At 37.2% G+C, this 18861-nt stretch overlaps 2 protein-coding genes across 5 annotated transcripts in view; both read left to right on the forward strand.

Annotated features, from left to right (window-relative positions):
* Positions 1–18861, forward strand: part of ADK (adenosine kinase) — a 559277-nt gene that overhangs the window by 237199 nt on the left and 303217 nt on the right. The gene's annotated exons all lie outside the window — the stretch shown is intronic.
* LOC119510545 (U2 small nuclear ribonucleoprotein B'') lies at positions 3766–4706 on the forward strand. Its single transcript, XM_037804926.1, has one exon. The coding sequence runs from the start codon at positions 3816–3818 to the stop codon at positions 4491–4493; it is 678 nt and encodes a 225-aa protein (XP_037660854.1). The 5' UTR covers positions 3766–3815; the 3' UTR covers positions 4494–4706.

Raw genomic sequence — 18861 nt, forward strand, 5'->3', positions numbered from 1 at the left:
ACATGGTATACAATGTTCTGGAGTTTTTCATTTTACAGGCCTTTCACATATTTTGTGAAATTTATCCCTATATATTTCATGTTTTGGAAGCTATTGTAAATGAAATTTTAAAAATATATATGATTTTCCAATTGTTTGCTCATAGTGTATAGCAGTGGCTCTCACCTTGGGGCAAATTTGCACCCCAAGATGACATTTGGTAATGTCTGGAGAAATTTTTGGTTGTCACAATTGGCTTCTATTTAATACAGACTAGGGATAGTTAGAAATATCTTACAATTTGTTGGATTGTCTTCCCTCATTTGTCTGGCCCAAAATGCCAGTGGTGCCAAAGTTGAGAAAGTCAGATATATAGGAATACACACACACACACACACACACACACACACACACATATATCTGCATCCTGTGACCTTGCTAAACTCATTTAATAGTTATTATAGCTTTTCCCTTAGATTCCTGAGAATTTTCTCATTACACAATCATGTCATCTGTGAATAAAAGTTTGATTTTTATTTTCTCATGTGTGCTATAATTTCTTTTTCTTGCTTTATTGCTCTGGCTAGGTCCTTGTGGTGGTTTGAAGCTATATGTGTACAACTGTTTTGACCCCTGTGGCTTTATGCTTTAAAGTCAGGAAATGTTAGTCCTCACACTTCATTCTTCTTTTTCAAGATGTTTTTGGTTAGTTTGGCCCCATACCCTTCCAAATAAATTTGATAATTAGCTTTTTCATTTGTGCAAAGTAGGCTGATAGAATTTTGATTAGTATTGCATAGAATCTGTAGATCACTTTGGGTAGAATTGACATCTTTACAACATTTAGCCTTCCAATCCATGAACATAGAAAGTCTTTCCATTTATTTAGGTCGTCTTTGAGTTCTTTTAGCAATGTTTTGTAGTTTTCCTTATACAAGTCCTTTATATCCTTGGTTAAGTTCATTCCTAGATATTTGATTCTGTTGTTGCTATTAGATATGGAATTTTTTTTCTTGATTATCTCCTCGGTTAGCTCATTACCAGTGTATAGAAACAATACTGATTTTTGCATGTTGATCTTGTATCCTGCCTGTGCTGGTTTGAATCTGTTATGTACCCTATAAAAAGCCATGATCTTTAATGCAATCTTGTGGGAACAGAGTTATTGTGGGTGGGATCTTTTGATTAGTTTGTTTCCCTGGAGATGTGACCTACCCAGTTGTGGGTGGGACCTTTTGATTAGATTATTTCCATGGAGTTGCGACCTCGTCCATTGAAGATGGGTCTTAATTAGTTTATTGGAGTCCTTAAGAGAGCTGAGAACACACACAGACTGAGAGGCTGGAGATTCAAAGACATTTGGAGATCCTAAACTAAGAGATGAAGCCCAAAGTTTGCCTCAGAGAAGCTAAGTGAGAACTCACAGATGCTTAAAAAGAAAGCTACTGGAATCAGAAGCTGAAAGCAGTGTAACCAGGGAGCAAAGGACCAGCAGACACCAGCCATATTCCTTCCCAGCTGGCAGTGTTCCAGATGCCATCGGCCGTTTCCTCAGAGAAGGTATCTACCTCTTGATGCCTTAATTTGGACATTTTCATAGTGTTCCACTTTGCTCATGCTGCCTTTTTGCAAAATACCAGAAATGGATTGGCTTTTATAGAGGGTATTTATTAAGTTACAGATTTACAGTTCTGAGGCCATAAAAGTGTCCAAACTAAGGCATCAACAAGTTGATACCTTCACTAAAGAATGGCCAATGGCGTCTGAACACCTCTATCAGCTGGGAAGTCACCATATTTGTATACTGGAATATTATATACAAATATTACCATATTTGTATGTTCCACTGATAAAAATAAACTTATTAGAATGCAGTGTTAGGAATGATGTGATATGGATAGGTATGAATACAAGGTACATTTTATTGTACAGCAATTTGGGAGAACCTTTACAAATTTAAAATGTGCATAATCTTTGATCCAGTATTTAGTATTTTAGATATCTCTTCTATAGAAATACTGACATATGTACATAAGTAATATGTAATATACAAATATGTACAGGGGAGGTCATTGAAACAGTATTTTTAACATAGAAAACTGAAGACAATCTAAATCCCCAACATTAGTGTGTATTTAATATGTAAAACTATTCACCCATTAATTGTAAAAAATATCATAGCAAATAGCATTTATTGATCACTAATTATATACCCCTAAATATGTTTCTGAAAAGCCATTGGTCCCACTTATGATCATGATCACAAAGATTTTCCCCTGTTTTTTCCTATAGGCTTTATAATTTAAGCTTTTTCATTTAGGACTCTTCCATTTTGAGATATTTTTATATGTGTTTTGAGGAATAGGTTGAAGTTTATATATATAACTACAGTTATTTGTTGAAAAGGCTATTCTGTCTCTACTGAGTTACCTTTAAATCTCAAAATCAGTTTTCACGGAATTGAGAGTCCAGAAATAAACCTATCCATTTATGGTCCAATGATATTTGTCAAGAGCACCAAGAGATTCCACTGGGGAAAGGATACTCTTTTCAGGTAATGAAAAGAGTAGCACTAGTAGAACTAGATATCCACATGGAAAAGAATCAAGTTGGACATCTACCTCACATCATATTTAAAATTTGTTGGTGAAAATGTAGAGGAATTGTGCTGGTGGGATTATAAAATTGCGCAGCTGCTTGGAAACAATCTGACATTTCCTCAAAAGGCTAAAGATGGGGTTACCGTATGACTCAATAATTCTAATCCTAGATATATTCCCCTGAGAAAATGAATGTATGTTCATACAAAATTTGTACACGAATATTCAGGGCAGCATTATTCATAATGACCCAAAAGTAGAAACAACCCAAATGTCCATCAGTTGATGAATGGATAAACAAAATGTGGTATGCCCATACAACTGAATAATATTCTGCGGTTAGAATGGCTGCCATTAAACAAACAGGAAACTACAAATGCTGGAGGGGATGTGGAGAAATTGGAACTCTTATTCATTGTTGGTGGGACTGTATAATGGTTCAGCCACTCTGGAAGTCAGTCTGGCAGTTCCTTAGAAAACTAGATATAGAGTTACCATTCGATCCAGCGATCGCACTTCTCGGTATATACCCGGAAGGTCGGAAAGCAGTGACACGAACAGATATCTGCACTCCAATGTTCATAGCAGCATTATTCACAATTGCCAAGAGATGGAAACAACCCAAATGTCCTTCAACAGATGAGTGGATAAATAAAATGTGATATATACACATGATGGAATACTACGTGGCAGTAAGAAGGAACGATCTCGTGAAACATATGACAACATGGATGAACCCTGAAGACATAATGCTGAGCGAAATAAGCCAGGCACAGAAAGAGAAATATTATATGCTACCACTAATGTGAACTTTGAAAAATGTAAAAGAAATGGTTTATAATGTAGAATGTAGGGGAACTAGCAATAGAGAGCAATTAAGGAAGGGGGAACAATAATCCAAGAAGAACAGATAAGCTATTTAATGTTCTGGGGATGCCCAGGAATGACTATGGTCTGTTAATTTCTGATGGGTATAGTAGGAACAAGTTGACAGAAATGTTGCTATATTATGTAACTTTCTTGGGGTAAAGTAGGAACATGTTGGAAGTTAAGCAGTTATCTTAGATTTAGTTGTCTTTTTCTTACTCCCTTGTTATGGTCTCTTTGAAATGTTCTTTTATTGTATGTTTGTTTTCTTTTTAACTTTTTTTTTCATACAGTTGATTTTAAAAAGAAGGGAGGTCCGCACTAAAGACGCTGCAGGCCTCAGGTTATTTGGACAATTTAACCCAAACCATGGATATCAGACCAAATCATACAATTTATATCAATAACATGAATGACAAAATTAAAAAAGAAGAATTGAAGCGATCCCTGTATGCCCTGTTTTCTCAGTTTGGCCATGTGGTAGATATTGTAGCTTTAAAGACTATGAAGATGAGGGGGCAGGCCTTCGTTATATTTAAGGAACTGGGCTCATCTACAAATGCCTTGAGACAGTTACAAGGATTTCCATTTTATGGTAAACCAATGCGAATCCAGTATGCAAAAACAGATTCTGATATAATATCTAAAATGCGTGGCACATTTGCTGACAAAGAAAAGAAAAAAGAAAAGAAAAAAGCCAAAACAGTGGAACAGACTGCAGCAACTGCAAACAAAAAGCCTGGTCAGGGAATACTAAATTCAACTAACACCCAAGGAAATACAACACCTAATCCTCAGGTTCCTGATTACCCTCCAAATTATATTTTATTCCTTAATAACTTACCAGAGGAGACTAATGAGATGATGTTATCCATGCTCTTTAATCAGTTCCCTGGTTTCAAGGAAGTCCGTTTGGTACCTGGAAGACATGACATTGCTTTTGTTGAGTTTGAAAATGATGGGCAGGCTGGAGCTGCCAGGGATGCTTTACAAGGATTTAAGATCACACCATCCCATGCCATGAAGATCACCTATGCCAAGAAATAACATTTGGGACAGTCTTCTTTAAAGGACTTGGTGTTATTTATAGTGTTTGTTTTGATAACATTTTGGTTAGGCCATTTTTAATAGTTTGGGGGGGCCATAGTGAAAGCAAAATTTTTGTGAAGGACTTAAAAAATAATCTAGTCTTTCTTGAGCCTTAGTGAGCTGTGAAATACAAAGGCCTTAATTTTGTACAATAAACTTTTATTTGTATTTAAAAAAAAAAAAAAATAAAAAAAAATAAAAAGAAGGGAAAGTTAAAAAAAAAAAAAAGAAAAACAAGTTAAAAAAAAAGGCTCCCTTGAGGAGCCTGTGGAGAATGCAGGGGTATTGGCCTACCCCACCTCCATGGTTGCTAACATGACCACAGACATAGGGGACTGGTGGTTTGATGGGTTGAGCCCTCTACCATAAGTTTTACCCTTGGGAAGATGGTTGCTGCAAAGGAGAGGCTAGGCCTCCCTACGGTTGTGCCTAAGAGCCTCCTCCCGAATGCCTCTTTGTTGCTCAGATGTGGCCCTCTCTCTCTACCTAAGCCAACTTGAAAGGTGAAATCACTGCCCTCCCCTCTACGTGGGATCAGACACCCAGGGGAGTGAATCTCCCTGGCAACGTGGAATATGACTCCCGGGGAGGAATGTAGACCCGGCATCGTGGGACGGAGAACATCTTCTTGACCAAAAGGGGGATGTGAAAGGAAATGAAATAAGCTTCAGTGGCAGAGAGATTCCAAAAGGAGCCGAGAGGTCACTCTGGTGGGCACTCTTATGCACAATTTAGACAACCCTTTTTAGGTTCTAAAGAATTGGGGTAGCTGGTGGTGGATACCTGAAACTATCAAACTACAACCCAGAACCCATGAATCTCGAAGACAGTTGTATAAAAATGTAGCTCATGAGGGGTGACAATGGGATTGGGAAAGCCATAAGGACCACACTCCACTTTGTCTAGTTTATGGATGGTTGAGTAGAAAAATAGGGGAAGGAAACAAACAGGCAAAGGTACCCAGTGTTCTTTTTTACTTCAATTGCTCTTTTTCACTCTAATTATTATTCTTGTTATTTTTGTGTGTGTGCTAATGAAGGTGTCGGGGATTGATTTAGGTGATGAATGTACAACTATGTAATGGTACTGTAAACAATCGAAAGTACGATTTGTTTTGTATGACTGCGTGGTATGTGAATATATCTCAATAAAATGAAGATAAAAAATAATATTCTGCAATAAAAGAAATAACATAATGGTGCATGCTACACACAGATGAACCTTGAAAATGTGTTAGGTGAAAGAAGTCTGGTACGAAAGACCACATATTGTATGATTCCATTTGTATTAAATGTCTGGAATAGACATAATATAGAGACAGAGGCTGCTTAGCAGTGTGGGAATAGGGAGATTGGAGAGTGACTGCTAATGAAGATGAGGTCTCTTTTTTTGGGTGAGGAGAATGTGGTTATAGTTGTTTTTGTGATTATGTTTTTAGTTGTACAACTGTGAATATAGTTAAAACCATTGACTTGAACACTTCAAATGAGTGAATAAATGTCATCCAAATGAGAAAAGAAGTAATACTCTATTTGCAAATCTTCTATGCAAAAAAAAAAAAAATCCATTTAGAAAACTATTAGAATTAATAAATGAGTTCAGCATGTTTGCAAGATATATGGTCAATATGCTAAAATAAATTGTATTTTTATTTAATAGCAATGATCAAAGCTAAAATGAAATTAAGACAATTCCATTTAAAGGGCATCATAAAGAATAAAATACTTAAGGGCATCAAAAAGAATAAAATAGTTAAGAATAAATTTAACCAAATAAGTGTAAAACTTATACTTTAAAAACTCCACAATGTTATTGAAAGTACCCTAAGAGAACTGTGGTGGTTAGATTCCATGTACTTGATAACTTAATATTGTTAAAATGCCAGTAATCTCCAAGTTGTCGTACTGTAAATTTTCTGTCAAAATTCATGTCACTCTCTATCAAAATCCCAGCTGACTTCTTTTTAGAAATTAATAAGTTGATTCTAAGATTCATATGGAAATCCAAGGGACACACAATAGCCAAAACAATATCGAAAAAGAAGAGCTAATTTGGATGTCTCACACTTCCCAGTTTCAAAAGAAGTATTACAAGACAATAAAAAGACAATCCAATTTTAAAATGTGCAAATGAGCACAATACGTATTTCTCCAAAGAAGAGATACAAATCGCCAATAATTACATGAAAAGAACCTGAAAAGATGCTCAACATTATTAGCCTTCAGGTAGATGCAAATCAAAACCACAATGAGGTATCACTTCTCACCCACAGGGGTGACTATAATAATAATAATTAAAAAAAGACAGATAATAGCAAGTGTTGGTGAGTGTGTGAAGAAATTGGAACCCTCTTGAATTTCTGATAGGAATGTAAAATGTTGCAGTCACTTTAGAAAACAGTCTGGCAGTTCCTCAAACAATTAAACATAGCGTTATTGTATGATCCAGCAGTTCCAGTCCTAGGTGTATAGCCAAGTGAAATGATCTATAGAGACAGGAACTAGATTAGTGATTGTTTTGGGATGGGGGTTTCCCAAGAGGCATGGGGGTTTCTTTTGGGGGTAAGGAAATGTCCTAAAACTGATTGTGGTAATGGTTGCCGAACTCTGTGAATATGGACTTTTGCGCTTTAAATGGGTAAATTGTATGTTATGTGAATTATATCTCAGTAAAGCTGTTCTTAAAAAAGTTTCCATTGGTCTGTCTAGTTTCTGAATCGAACTTTGATCCAGTCTTGAGTTGGTAACATGATTCGTTGGTCTAGAAAGTATTTGCTCATTAAATCATGTGGATCTGCAAATGCTGTACAATGTCTTTTTTGTTAAAAGCACTACCAATCTTAGTAAAATATTCTGTGTATTCAAGATGAGATTCAAGACTCTCAACATGGTGTATAGGAGTTTTACAAAATTATGATTTTCAGTTGAAAGCTCAAATTTTATTATTAGCAGTAAATCCTGACAGTTTTTTTTTAAATTACAGGCTTTTTTCATTTTCAGAAAAATATCTGCCATATACCCGTGTCTGAATATCAATCCTTTGTTATTCATTATTTCAGATATAAATAGCTTAGCTCAATCTCACAAGTGCTTTTTCTGAAGAAAATATTGTACTTCACACTTTGTTTCCTCACACAGAATATCAAAAATATGTTTAAGGGTCCATATTTTATAGAAATCAGTAACTTTTGCTGCTTCTTCAAAAAAAAAGTGTTTTCATACAATTGTAGAGTGGAAAAGAATACAATGACAACTTGATTCTACTGCCTTTGTTTGTGCTTAGGCATCAGCAGTTATACCTACCATTTAATTCACACCATCAAAGCAAATGTCAACACAGTGAAAAGGCACACAATGTCTTAATATTATTGTGAAAATGGATTTCACCTTTTGGGTTTACCTGTCCCACTTTGAGAATCTCTGTCTCATACCATAATGGTTCCCAATACTTTTTCTTTTGATCCTGACCTCTATCTTAGGCTACAAACCTTTGTTCCCAGTGTTCCAGTAGATATATCTACCTGAATATCCCCATAACTGTGTATGTTCCAAACTCACCCCACCTTTTCACACCGTACCTGCTCCTTCTGTGCTATTATCAAAAACAATGACAAAAACTCATCCAATTAGAAACATTATAGTCATACACAACCTTAAACTCTCCCTCAGCCACACTTCTGCTCAGTCCCAGGTTTTGTCAATTTGCCTCTTAAAATGTTTTTTAATGTTGCCTCCTTTCCTTGGAATTCCTAAACTCGAGATCCTTGTTTCCTATAATATACTGGATAGACTTGTAATTGGTCTCTGCCTCCTCAACTGGTCTTCCTCTTCTTTTTTGTCAGCAACTGTGAAGGGTCTTGGATTTTACCTTACATAACAGATTATTCTGCCACAGGTTCATAGATGCTGACAAAAGGGAAGAACCTCCTGGCTCAGAAAGGACTTTGTTACTCAAGTCACAGCAGAGATCATAAGCTTCATATTCACATTTGTTTTGCTTGCCTCTCAGGTCACAAGTGGGCAGTGTGGAGATGCGCTCAAGTGGATGCTCTGCTTACAGAGAGTTTGCATTTCACTGGGGGTCCTGAATTTAGGAAACCTCAGTCCTTAAAGGGACTTCTTGGAAATCTGCTTAACCTTTGTCCTGAGGGAGAGAGATACTATCTCTGCCTTCTAAGTCTGTTTGCTATATACAGATCCCTAAAGGATAGAGATGTGAGAGACCTATGGGGGATTGTTTCCCAACATTTTCTGGTTAGTTTTCTGTATACTGTTGCCCATGTTATCTTTCTAAAATCCAGATTTATATGTAACTCTGAGTCCTGCCTGCTTTTCAGTGTCATGGACCACTATTCCTTCATACCATATGCTATTATGGAACCCAGGTTTTGCTAATTCCCATAGAAAGCCATGAACATAGTATCCTTGTGTATCTTTACACAACCAACTTTCTCCGTGTATAATTCACTTTATTTTTTCTTGTTTTCAGCCTGGTAAAATCTTTAACCATTAAGAACGAGCTTATCTGTCATTTTCTCTTTATCCTTTTCATTACTTCCCAAACTCCTTGGTGCTTTCAAAATATTTTGTCCATATCTCTGTTATAACACATTGTATTTTAATTGTTTCCACACTGCCTCCCCCACTACACTGAGGATTTCTGAAGGTCTTATCCGTCATATAGTACTTTAGATATAACCAGAGCTTAATAAACGTTATTGGGTTAACACATGTTTGACACCATGGTGGGTGCCCTGTAATGTTTTTATTTTGACGATGTTGTAATTGAGGTACTAATAAGATTCTCCTGAAACTTTCTGCATGTAAATCTTTTTCCTAAATGAGCTCCATACATTTTAATTATTGGATAAAAACTAAAGCACCAATATTGTTTCTAGTTGTTTATTCCCAGATTTATGAAGAAAATGTTGCTGCCCCCATAACTGGTGCTGGCATCCTGCTCTTTTCTATAGGAAAATGCTATCCTTGCCTGTCAGATAAACCAGCCAGATTAAAAAAAAAAAAAAAAGTGGTTTCCTACTATTTTAATTTGCAGTTCTTCAGTTACTGTGCTAAAAATACATACATTTATTGTCTATTGCCATTCATATCATTGCCCAATTTTTTATTGCAATTTTGCAAAACTAGCTACAGGCAGGCTAAAGTGTGAGTCCACCAGAGAGATGAATATATATGGGAAATTGTCCTTTGATTCACCTGGACTCACAATCACCTCTTGAGAAAATGATGCAGTTGTTAGCAGTTACTTCCACTTGGTGGATAGGCAGGTCAAAGCTACTCTCTAATACTGTCAAGAGATACCAAAACGGAATAAGCACCTTAACAAGCACCATGAGAGTGGCAAAGGGAGCTTCTTGAAAGATTTTATGGCTTCCTCACTCTGAATAGGAAGTAGCATCAACAGTGGCAGCCTTAATACAGATATGAAAGCTAATGGAGATTGCTCTCTTTCTGTGAAGTGCTGCTGGTTTTCTTACTATGCACAGCCATTTCTGTATATTTTAGATGCTTATCCTCTTTACCCACATCGAAGGGATGTATGTATCATTGCAAATGTCTGTGGGTATCGCTCCAGAAATCACCAGCATTCTTGTGACAACCTTGCAGATATTTTCTTATTGATTTTTATGAGTGTTTCATATATTAAGATACTGATCCCTCCATCCCACCCCACCCATCACACTTCTTTCTCCTGGATAGTGATCTTAAGTTTCTATCTAGTCAAAACTATCAGTATTTTACTGCATCTGGTGACTATGCCATGGTTATAAAATCTGTCCCTGCCTTCAAGTTATTAAAGTAAATAGCTGAATTTTCTTCCACTACCTTTCTGGTTTTATTTTTTACATTTTTGGTTAAAGTGTGAGTTAAGGGAATGACTTTCTTTCCCCCAAAATGGCACATACTTATCCAGCTCAATTTACTGAATAATTCCCTTTCTTACCATCTCAATGAAATGTCATCTATATCCTATATTGTATTGCCAGAGGTTCTGGGGTCTATGTTTGGACACTTCTTTTCTATTGATTTATTGATCTGTTCCACATTATATCAGTTATGGTTGCCATATAACACATTTTAATACCTGGTAGGAAAATTCTACCCCTTCTCTTCCCACATGCTCCCCTCCACTCCCCACCCACATAACCCTCTCCCTGTCATCATCATTATTACTCTTCTTTTTTAGACTTTACTCACCTATTATTCTTCCAGGTGAACTTAAGAATCATATTGACATTTTCAAAATATTGCTTCAGAATTTATAGGTTCATTGTGAAGCAATAACATTTTTATAATTATTTTTCAGGGTAAATGTTTGTCTTCTTATGTCATTTTAATTTCCTCTTTGTGTGTATGTGTGTGTGTGTATCTTTTTATTATGGAAGATTTCAAACCTACACAGAAGTAGAGAGAACAGTATAATGGACCCCATGTGCCCACTATGTAGCTTCAACAGTTATCAACATTTTGCCAAACTTGTCTGATCTATCTCTTCTATGAAGCAAATCCCAAATACCTTGTCATATCACCTTTAAATGCTTCAGATTGCCTAAGAATGACACTAAAAATATAATTACTGTGCCATTACCTTACAAGATTAATTTCTTATATATCATTTAACATCCAATTCAAATTTAAATTTTCATAATTGTTTCAAAAATATCTATTTAAAGTGTATTTATTCAAAGCGGATCTGAACAGGGACTCAAACATGGTGTTTGTACCTGGTCTTTTTTGGTAGGTAATTATTCTCTTTTTTTTTTTTTAGTGTCAGTGACTTATTTTTAGAGAAACTGGATTATTGGTTATATAGAATATCTCACTTTCTGGATTCCGTCAGTTGCTTCTTATTTACTATATGCTCGTAGTTAGATCCAGAGGTTTGATTAGATTCAAATTTCACTTCTTAGGCCAAGAATCTGTTCATTGACGTACTCTATAATTTCTGTTGTATCCGATCTGACCCATAATGTTGTTCCACCTTCAGTGATGCTGAGATTGATCAATGGGTTCATGTGTGTTTTTTTTCTTGAGGCTATTGTATGTAGAATTTTTTTCCTCATTTTTCTAATAGGTCACTAGAAGTTTTTAAACATGTGTTTTAGGAACTGGACATCTTACTAAACTGTTTTTAATATTTCCAGTAATTTTTCAATGGAGTCTCTTCAGTGACCCTTACAGAATAGTGATTGAATCTTGAGCTTTGGGAGCAAGACTGTCTAGAATTAAGTCCCAAGGAGGTTGCTTAACCTCTCTATGCCTCAGTTTTTTCAGCTGTGAAAAGATCATAATAGTATGTACCTCATAGGGTTTATAATGACGATTAAGTGAATTATTTACCATAATAGGCAGAAAATAAATGTGTTTTTGTCTTTCATTTTTGCAAATTATGATAATATGCTTTCTAATGTTCAATATTTTAAATGCTTTATTTAATTTTAGGATATAATTGTATTGCCCATAACACTGTTAACTCACTAATTTCAGTGATTACATGCATCCTTCAATAATATTACTAATTAACATTTTTTTAAAATTTTATTTTGAAATAAATTCAAATTTACAGGAACAGTTGCAAAAACAATACAAAACCCATACACAGAACTCCAGCATACCCTGACCCCCCTCCCCCGATACCCCGATCTACCAACTTTAACATCCTGTCACACCACTTCTTTCTCTCCCTCCCTCCCTCCCTCCCTCCATATCTATCATCCATCATCTATTGCTCTGTCTTCTGAACATATGAGAGCAAGCTGCACACATCCCTGAACAAACAATATAATTCACGTATACAATTCCCATGAACAAGAACATTCTTTTATGCAATCCCATTAAGTGCAGCTAAGAAGTTCAAGAAATTCAACATTGATACAAAGCTTATATTCTATATTTACTTTTTTTTTTTTTCCTTATGTCCCCACTGTGTTCCTTTGAGCCTCCTGTCCTCCATCCTCAGATCCCATCCAGCCTCATCCTTGGCATTTAACTGTCATTGCCTATTTAGACTGTCTTTTTCTTTTTTTTTCCCTTTTTCAATTGTGGAAACATATATATGGCCTAAATCTTCCCATTCCAACCCCTCCCTAGCATTCCATTAGTGGGATTAATCACATTTAGAATGTTGTAATGCTATCACCTTCCCACCATGCATTACTGGAAATTTCCCTTCACTCCAAACAGCAACCCTACACTCATTTCTTAACTCCGCATTGCCCCTTCACCCACTTCTTGTAACCCATACTCTACTTTTCATCTCTATGGTCATATTCTCTGATAATTTCTTTGTGTTTACTATGGGGCTTAAATTTAACCTCTTAAATCCATAACAATCTTGTTTTTCTTTGATACCACCTTCACTTCAATAGGACACATAAACTATGTTCCTATTCTCCTCCATTCCCCCAGCTTTATATAGTTCTTCTCAAAAATGACATATTTTACATTGAATCCAAAACCAATGATTTGTCATTAGAGTTTATGTATTTTATGTCCTGTAGGAAGTAAATAGTGGAGTTACAAATCAAAAATTATTGACTTCTATTTGTATTCCATTGTGGTCAGAGAATGTGCTTTGAATATATTGTTTTTTTTTGTTTTTGTTTTTTTTTTTTTTAATTTATTGAGGTTTGTTTTATGTCCCAGCATATGGTCTGTTCTGGAGAAAGATCCATGATCACTAGAGAAAAATGTGTGTCCTGGTGATTTGGGATGTAATGTTCTATATATGTCTGTTAAATTTCTCTATATCTCTTTCTCCTTTCTTTGTTTCTCTGTTGGTAGGGCTCCCTTTAGTATTTAAAGTAGGGCAGGTCTTTTATTAGCAAAATCTCTCAGCATTTGTTTTTGAAAAGTGTAAGCTCTCCCTCAAATTTGAAGGAGAGTTTTGCTGGATAAAGTATTCTTGGTTGGAAATTTTTCTCCCTCAGAATTTGAAATCTGTCATGCCACTGCCTTCTCGCCTCCATGGTGGCCACTGAGTAGTCACTACTTAGTCTTATGTTGTTTCCTTTGTATGTGGTGAATTGCTTTTCTCTTGCTGCTTTCAGAACTTCCTTCTTCTCTTCAGTATTTGACATTCTGATCATAATATGTCTTGGATTGGGTTTATTTGGATTTATTGTATTTGGAGTTCACTAGGCATTTATGCTTTGTGTATTTATATTGTGTAGAAGGTTTGGGAAGTTTTCCCCAACAATTTCTTTGAATACTCTTTCCAGACCTTTACCGTTCTCTTCCTCTTCTGGGACACCAATGAGTCTTAAGTTTGGACGTTTTATTTTATCTATCGTATCCCTGAGATCCATTTTGATTTTTTCGATTTTTTTCCCCATTCTTTCTTTTGTTCTTTCATTTTCCATTCTGTGGTCATCGAGGAGGCTGAGCTGTTGTTCAGCTTCCTCTAATCTTGTATTATGAGTATCCAGAGTCTTTTTAATTTGTCCAACAGTTTCTTTTATTTCCATAAGATCTTCTATTTTTTTATTTACTCTTGCAATGTCTTCTTTATGCTCATCTAGGGTCTTCTTTATGTCCTTTATATCCTGCGCCATGCTCTTCTTCATGTCCTTTATGTCCTGTGCCATGCTCTCATGTGATTTTATGTCTTTGATAAATTGTGCCAAGTACTGCGTCTCTTCTGATCTTTTGATTTGGGTGTTTGGGTTTGGGTTGTCCACATCATCTGGTTTTATCATATGCTTTAAGATTTTCTGTTGTTTTTGGCCTCTAGGCATTTGCTTTACTTGATAGGGTTCTTTCTGGATATAAAAAAATACTGATCTCTAAACTTTCTCTAACTAGCCAGCAGATGGCGTACACGAGTCAGCTATTCCCCTCAAGTCAATTCTCCCTGACTTTGTCTTTGTGGTGTGTGGGTGCACTAAGTTTGGTTGTGTTTCTGGTGCTGTCCACCTTGAATGTGGGGCATGTGTCTGGGTGGTTAGGGAGGCAGGGCAGCTTTAATAAACAAACCTCCCAGGTGTTCCCAGAGATTTAAAGCTGTTACACGAGTCTAAGCCTTCATTTCAGTCTTGCCACAGATTGTCTCTGCCGCTGACCCACCAAGTCCTTGGTATTGGCGTAGGGACCCTGGGTTTTCCGAGCAGGTCCCCTATCCCTGCTGTGCTCTTCCAGGACCTCTGCTGAGGGAAAGCTGTGCCATGTCACAAGTGCGCGCTGGCCTCCAGGGAAGCCCTGGGCCGCTGGGCCGTGCAGGGGTGTTCCCAGCCTGCTTTAAAGATAGTTGAATGGGGTGTGTTAATTTCCCCCTTTTCACACAGCTCTACCTTCCCAGCTGTGGGACAGTTAGCTGTGGGTGCACTAAAGGCATCCATGGCCGATATTGTGGTGTGTGCGTAGTGCTGTGGGAAAGACTCCCCGTCACACTGGGTTTCTTGGTGCGGTTCTGGGTGGTGGGTCCGGCCCCAAGCGGGAGCATCCCCAGGCTGCTGGGGAGGTGTCTGCAAGGGGCACCATTTCTTTCTCCTTTTGTCTCCCCTCTGTCCCCCTGGTCCCGAGACAATCAGCAGCAGGTGTGGGGAGGGCTATCCTCCACACCAGACACTGAGGCGTTGGCTACAGCCTGCTCCTGCAGTGCTTCACTGCGTAGTTCTCACTGCTGTATCTGCAGCAGCTCCCAGTTTTTGTTTTTGTTTTTAAAGAATTAGTCCATCTCCAAACGCCAACCCGCGGTTTCCCCACACCGCAGCACAGCCGCGGGACTTTCAACTGGCTTACTCACTTGTTTCAGAATGCAGACTCCGGGTTTCAGCAAATGCACGCTCCCTGTGGATTTAGCAGACATTGTCCGGCTGGTGCATTGCTGAAACTGGTGTTCTGGGTCACTTTCTGGCTTTTATCTAGTATTTTTCATGGAGGTGTTTTTTTTGCCCTGTCTCACCTAGCCACCGTCTTAGGTTCTCCCCTAATTAACATTTATTGGAGTATTATTTTATTCTTGTTTTACCAAGTGTTTTCTCAGGAATCTTTGATTATCATCACAGTAAGTTTTTAGCATCCATTGATCTGTTTCTCTCCTTTCATCTATTAATAAGATGTAATTCATCAAATACTTATTTGATATCTGCTATGTTTCAGATGCTGGGAATGCATCAGTAAGCAAAATAGACAAAAATTATTGCTTTCATGGAGCTCATATTTTAGTAGGGGAGGGGGATAGAAATAGAATAAATGTAATAGGTAAGTAAATTTGAAGGTTATGAGTATGTACAAAGTAGAACACATTTGTAGCATTGGGAAGGTCTGAGCTTGTGAGAAACAAGCACTGTTCCTAAAAAGGAACAAACGCTCACCCGATTGTGGAGAAGAAAAGAATTTATTCAAGGTCTTGCAAGAACGGCGCCCAACCAAATGTGGAGGGTTGGCATGCAGAACGATAGATTCAGGAGTATTTATTCCCTAAACCTAACCGCAAGTCCCTCCCCTGTTTCTCCATTGGCTGGATACTCCAGAGGTTACGGTCTATTCGACAAGCCTAACTAGCCCGCACAAATTTGAAACATGCAGCTTGCCCAGATTGGAAACATTTGAAATACGTTTCCCGGGCAAATTTGCAACATTAGGAACCCTGGGAACAAATCTCCACCCCTGACTATAATGGGTATGCCCAGGCCTCTTTAGAGCCAGTCTGGGCTAGTTTGGTAACAAGTTATGAAGCTATTTTGAGAACCTCTATTCCGAGGCTCCACCCTGCAAGGATAGTAGATAGTGGCAGGATAAGCAGGGGGACTGACTGTGGATTACAGTTTGTCTTTTTAACCTTGTACCAATTCCTTAACTGCCCCACCCTGCTAGGCACACCTGTCCTGTGTGAAAGCTAAACTTAATCTCATTCTCACAAGCTGAAGGAGCATTTTACCATATTGAATAGGATGGGTGAAACAGTTTCATTGAGGTGAAACTTGAGTAAAGACTTTCTAGATGAGGGATGGGCCATGTTTATCTGGGGGACATCCATTCTCATAGAATGTTCAGTGGTTGCTAGGGGAGAGCATGATTGGCGTGTTTCAAAATCTTGCCTGAGTTGAGTATGATTGGAGCAGGAAGTGGAACGTAGTAGGAGGTGAGCTTAGAGAGGCAGCAGGACAGTAGGCAGGGGGTAAGGGTGTTCCTTGATCCTGTAGGACTTTACAAAACTGTTGTAAGGATTTTTTCTTTTTATTGAATGAAGTGGGGAGTATGACAGGGTTTTGAGCAAAGGAAAGATGCTCTTGACTTAACATTTTAAAAGGATAATTCTGTGTGCATGGAGCCAAAGATGAAAGCAAGGAGATTAGTTAGGAAACTGTTGCAACAATTCTGCCAATAAGTTATGATAACTTGGATGGGTGGTAGCAGTGGAAGTAGTGAGAAGGGGTTGAAATTTAGATATAATTTGAAGGTAGAGCCAATAGGTTTTTCTAATAGACTGGATTTGGAATGTGAGGAATACTTTCCTGTCAACTTGTTTCCTCTTTTTAATCCCTTCATACAGTAGCAAAAATGGTCCTTTTTTAAGTTTGACAACTTCACTTTCTTGTTTAAAACCCTTCAGTGGCAACGTATTGCACTCTGAATAAAACTTATTCTCCTCACCATAGCTAAGAGGCCTGCATGATCTAGCACCTATGTAGTTTTCCACCCTTATCTTTGCTATTCTCCGTTTTCCTCACTAAGCAACAGCCATACTAGTTTTCTGGTTTTTTTTTTTAACATACCAAGCTCTTCTTTCTGCTTAGAATCTTTGCCTTTGTACTTTCCTGTGCTTGGAAAGCTACCCCACCCTCAAGCTCCCCGTTTACATCATTGAATCATTTGTGTATTTTATGTCCCCACATAAATGTCCTTAGGCCTGTTTTGACCACTCTAAAGCAGATTCCTTTTGCACACCCCTCCAACCCCACCTGTTGTCCTTCTCAGCTATTTGTTTTTACCTTTATAGCATTTATTACTATTAATTAGCTTCTGTTTAGTGGGGTTTTTTTTGTTTGTTTGTTTATTTGTTTGTTTTGCTTTGCATTTGTTTTGCTTTGTTTGGAAATCTCCATGAGATAGGACCGTGTCTGATTTGCTCATCTTTGTTTGCTAGTGCCAACATGGTGCCTGGTCCATAAAACCATCTCCATAAATATTTGTAAATTGGATTAACTAATAAGTAAATGAAAAAAATGAGCAAATAAAATATTTATATACTGTGCTAGCTAGCAGCCCCGAATATTATTCCTAACTTAGTATTTTTGATTCAACCTTATTATTTTGATGTTCTCCTTCCTTAATCAGCGATTGCATAGTGTTTGTTGCAAAATGGTCTTAAGTGATTCTTTGTCACTAGGAGAATATTTCTTCATTGAAATTCATTTAGTTAGTAATATCTGGGTAAATCTTTAAATTTCAGAACATAATTATATTCAATGCTACCTGTCAGGGAGATGTTATAAAAGAAAATGTGAAACATTAGCTTTTAGAGATGTCCTCCCTCCCCCATCTCCTTTTTCCTTGAAGCTGTTATACCAAAGGAAGAAAGAGGAAAAAGAGAAATCTATGGTGTGAGTTCAGGTTTACTACAGTAAGTGTTTAAGAAAGAGCCCTGTTACCATGACGACAGATGCATGAATTTCATGTGGAAAATTTTCAGCATACGGGACTGGTAAAATTGTAGCATCACTATTCTTTCTGGTATAGAATTGCTCTTTGCCTAGTTAAAAAAAAAATCCTGAAAAGCTCTGTTTAAATTAATTTTTAAATGTTCCTATGATACTCTTTTCACATCATTTATTATAATTGGAAATTGTAACCAAAAGTATATACTTTCAGAGATCTGCCATGCAGAAAATTAAGCACTTGATTTGACATTAAAAAAAATTACTTATCTCATCTCTACTAGATCTTTGGTAAATGGTAAATAAAATAGTATACAGTTTAATGTATTGGGAATTCTTGACAACAGAAGATGACCTGCCACTTTATAGATTCCTTTGCCTTAAATGCTTTCTAACTCCAGTAAAGGAGAGCTGTTAAGCTTTAAGTGCTCTGTCATATTTGCTGGCTTTTATAGTAGAAGAGAACAGCAGTCAGCAATGATGATAGAAAACGATGGCAGGTAGACTGAAAACACCATAAAGCACAGTCGATTGTGTGTAATGCCTTGAATTGAATCCTTTTTTAATGAAATGATCAGCCATATGTGCCACCCTTATGGACCCTGTAAGAAGAGGAGAAGAAATGTGCCCTAATGCTAACTGTGCATGAAATTGCAGTGTTAGGAGATATTGACCAGATGTTTCAATCTCAACAAATAGCTTGTT

This window comes from Choloepus didactylus, chromosome 15 (genome assembly GCF_015220235.1).
Source record: "Choloepus didactylus isolate mChoDid1 chromosome 15, mChoDid1.pri, whole genome shotgun sequence".
NCBI lineage: Eukaryota > Metazoa > Chordata > Mammalia > Pilosa > Megalonychidae > Choloepus > Choloepus didactylus.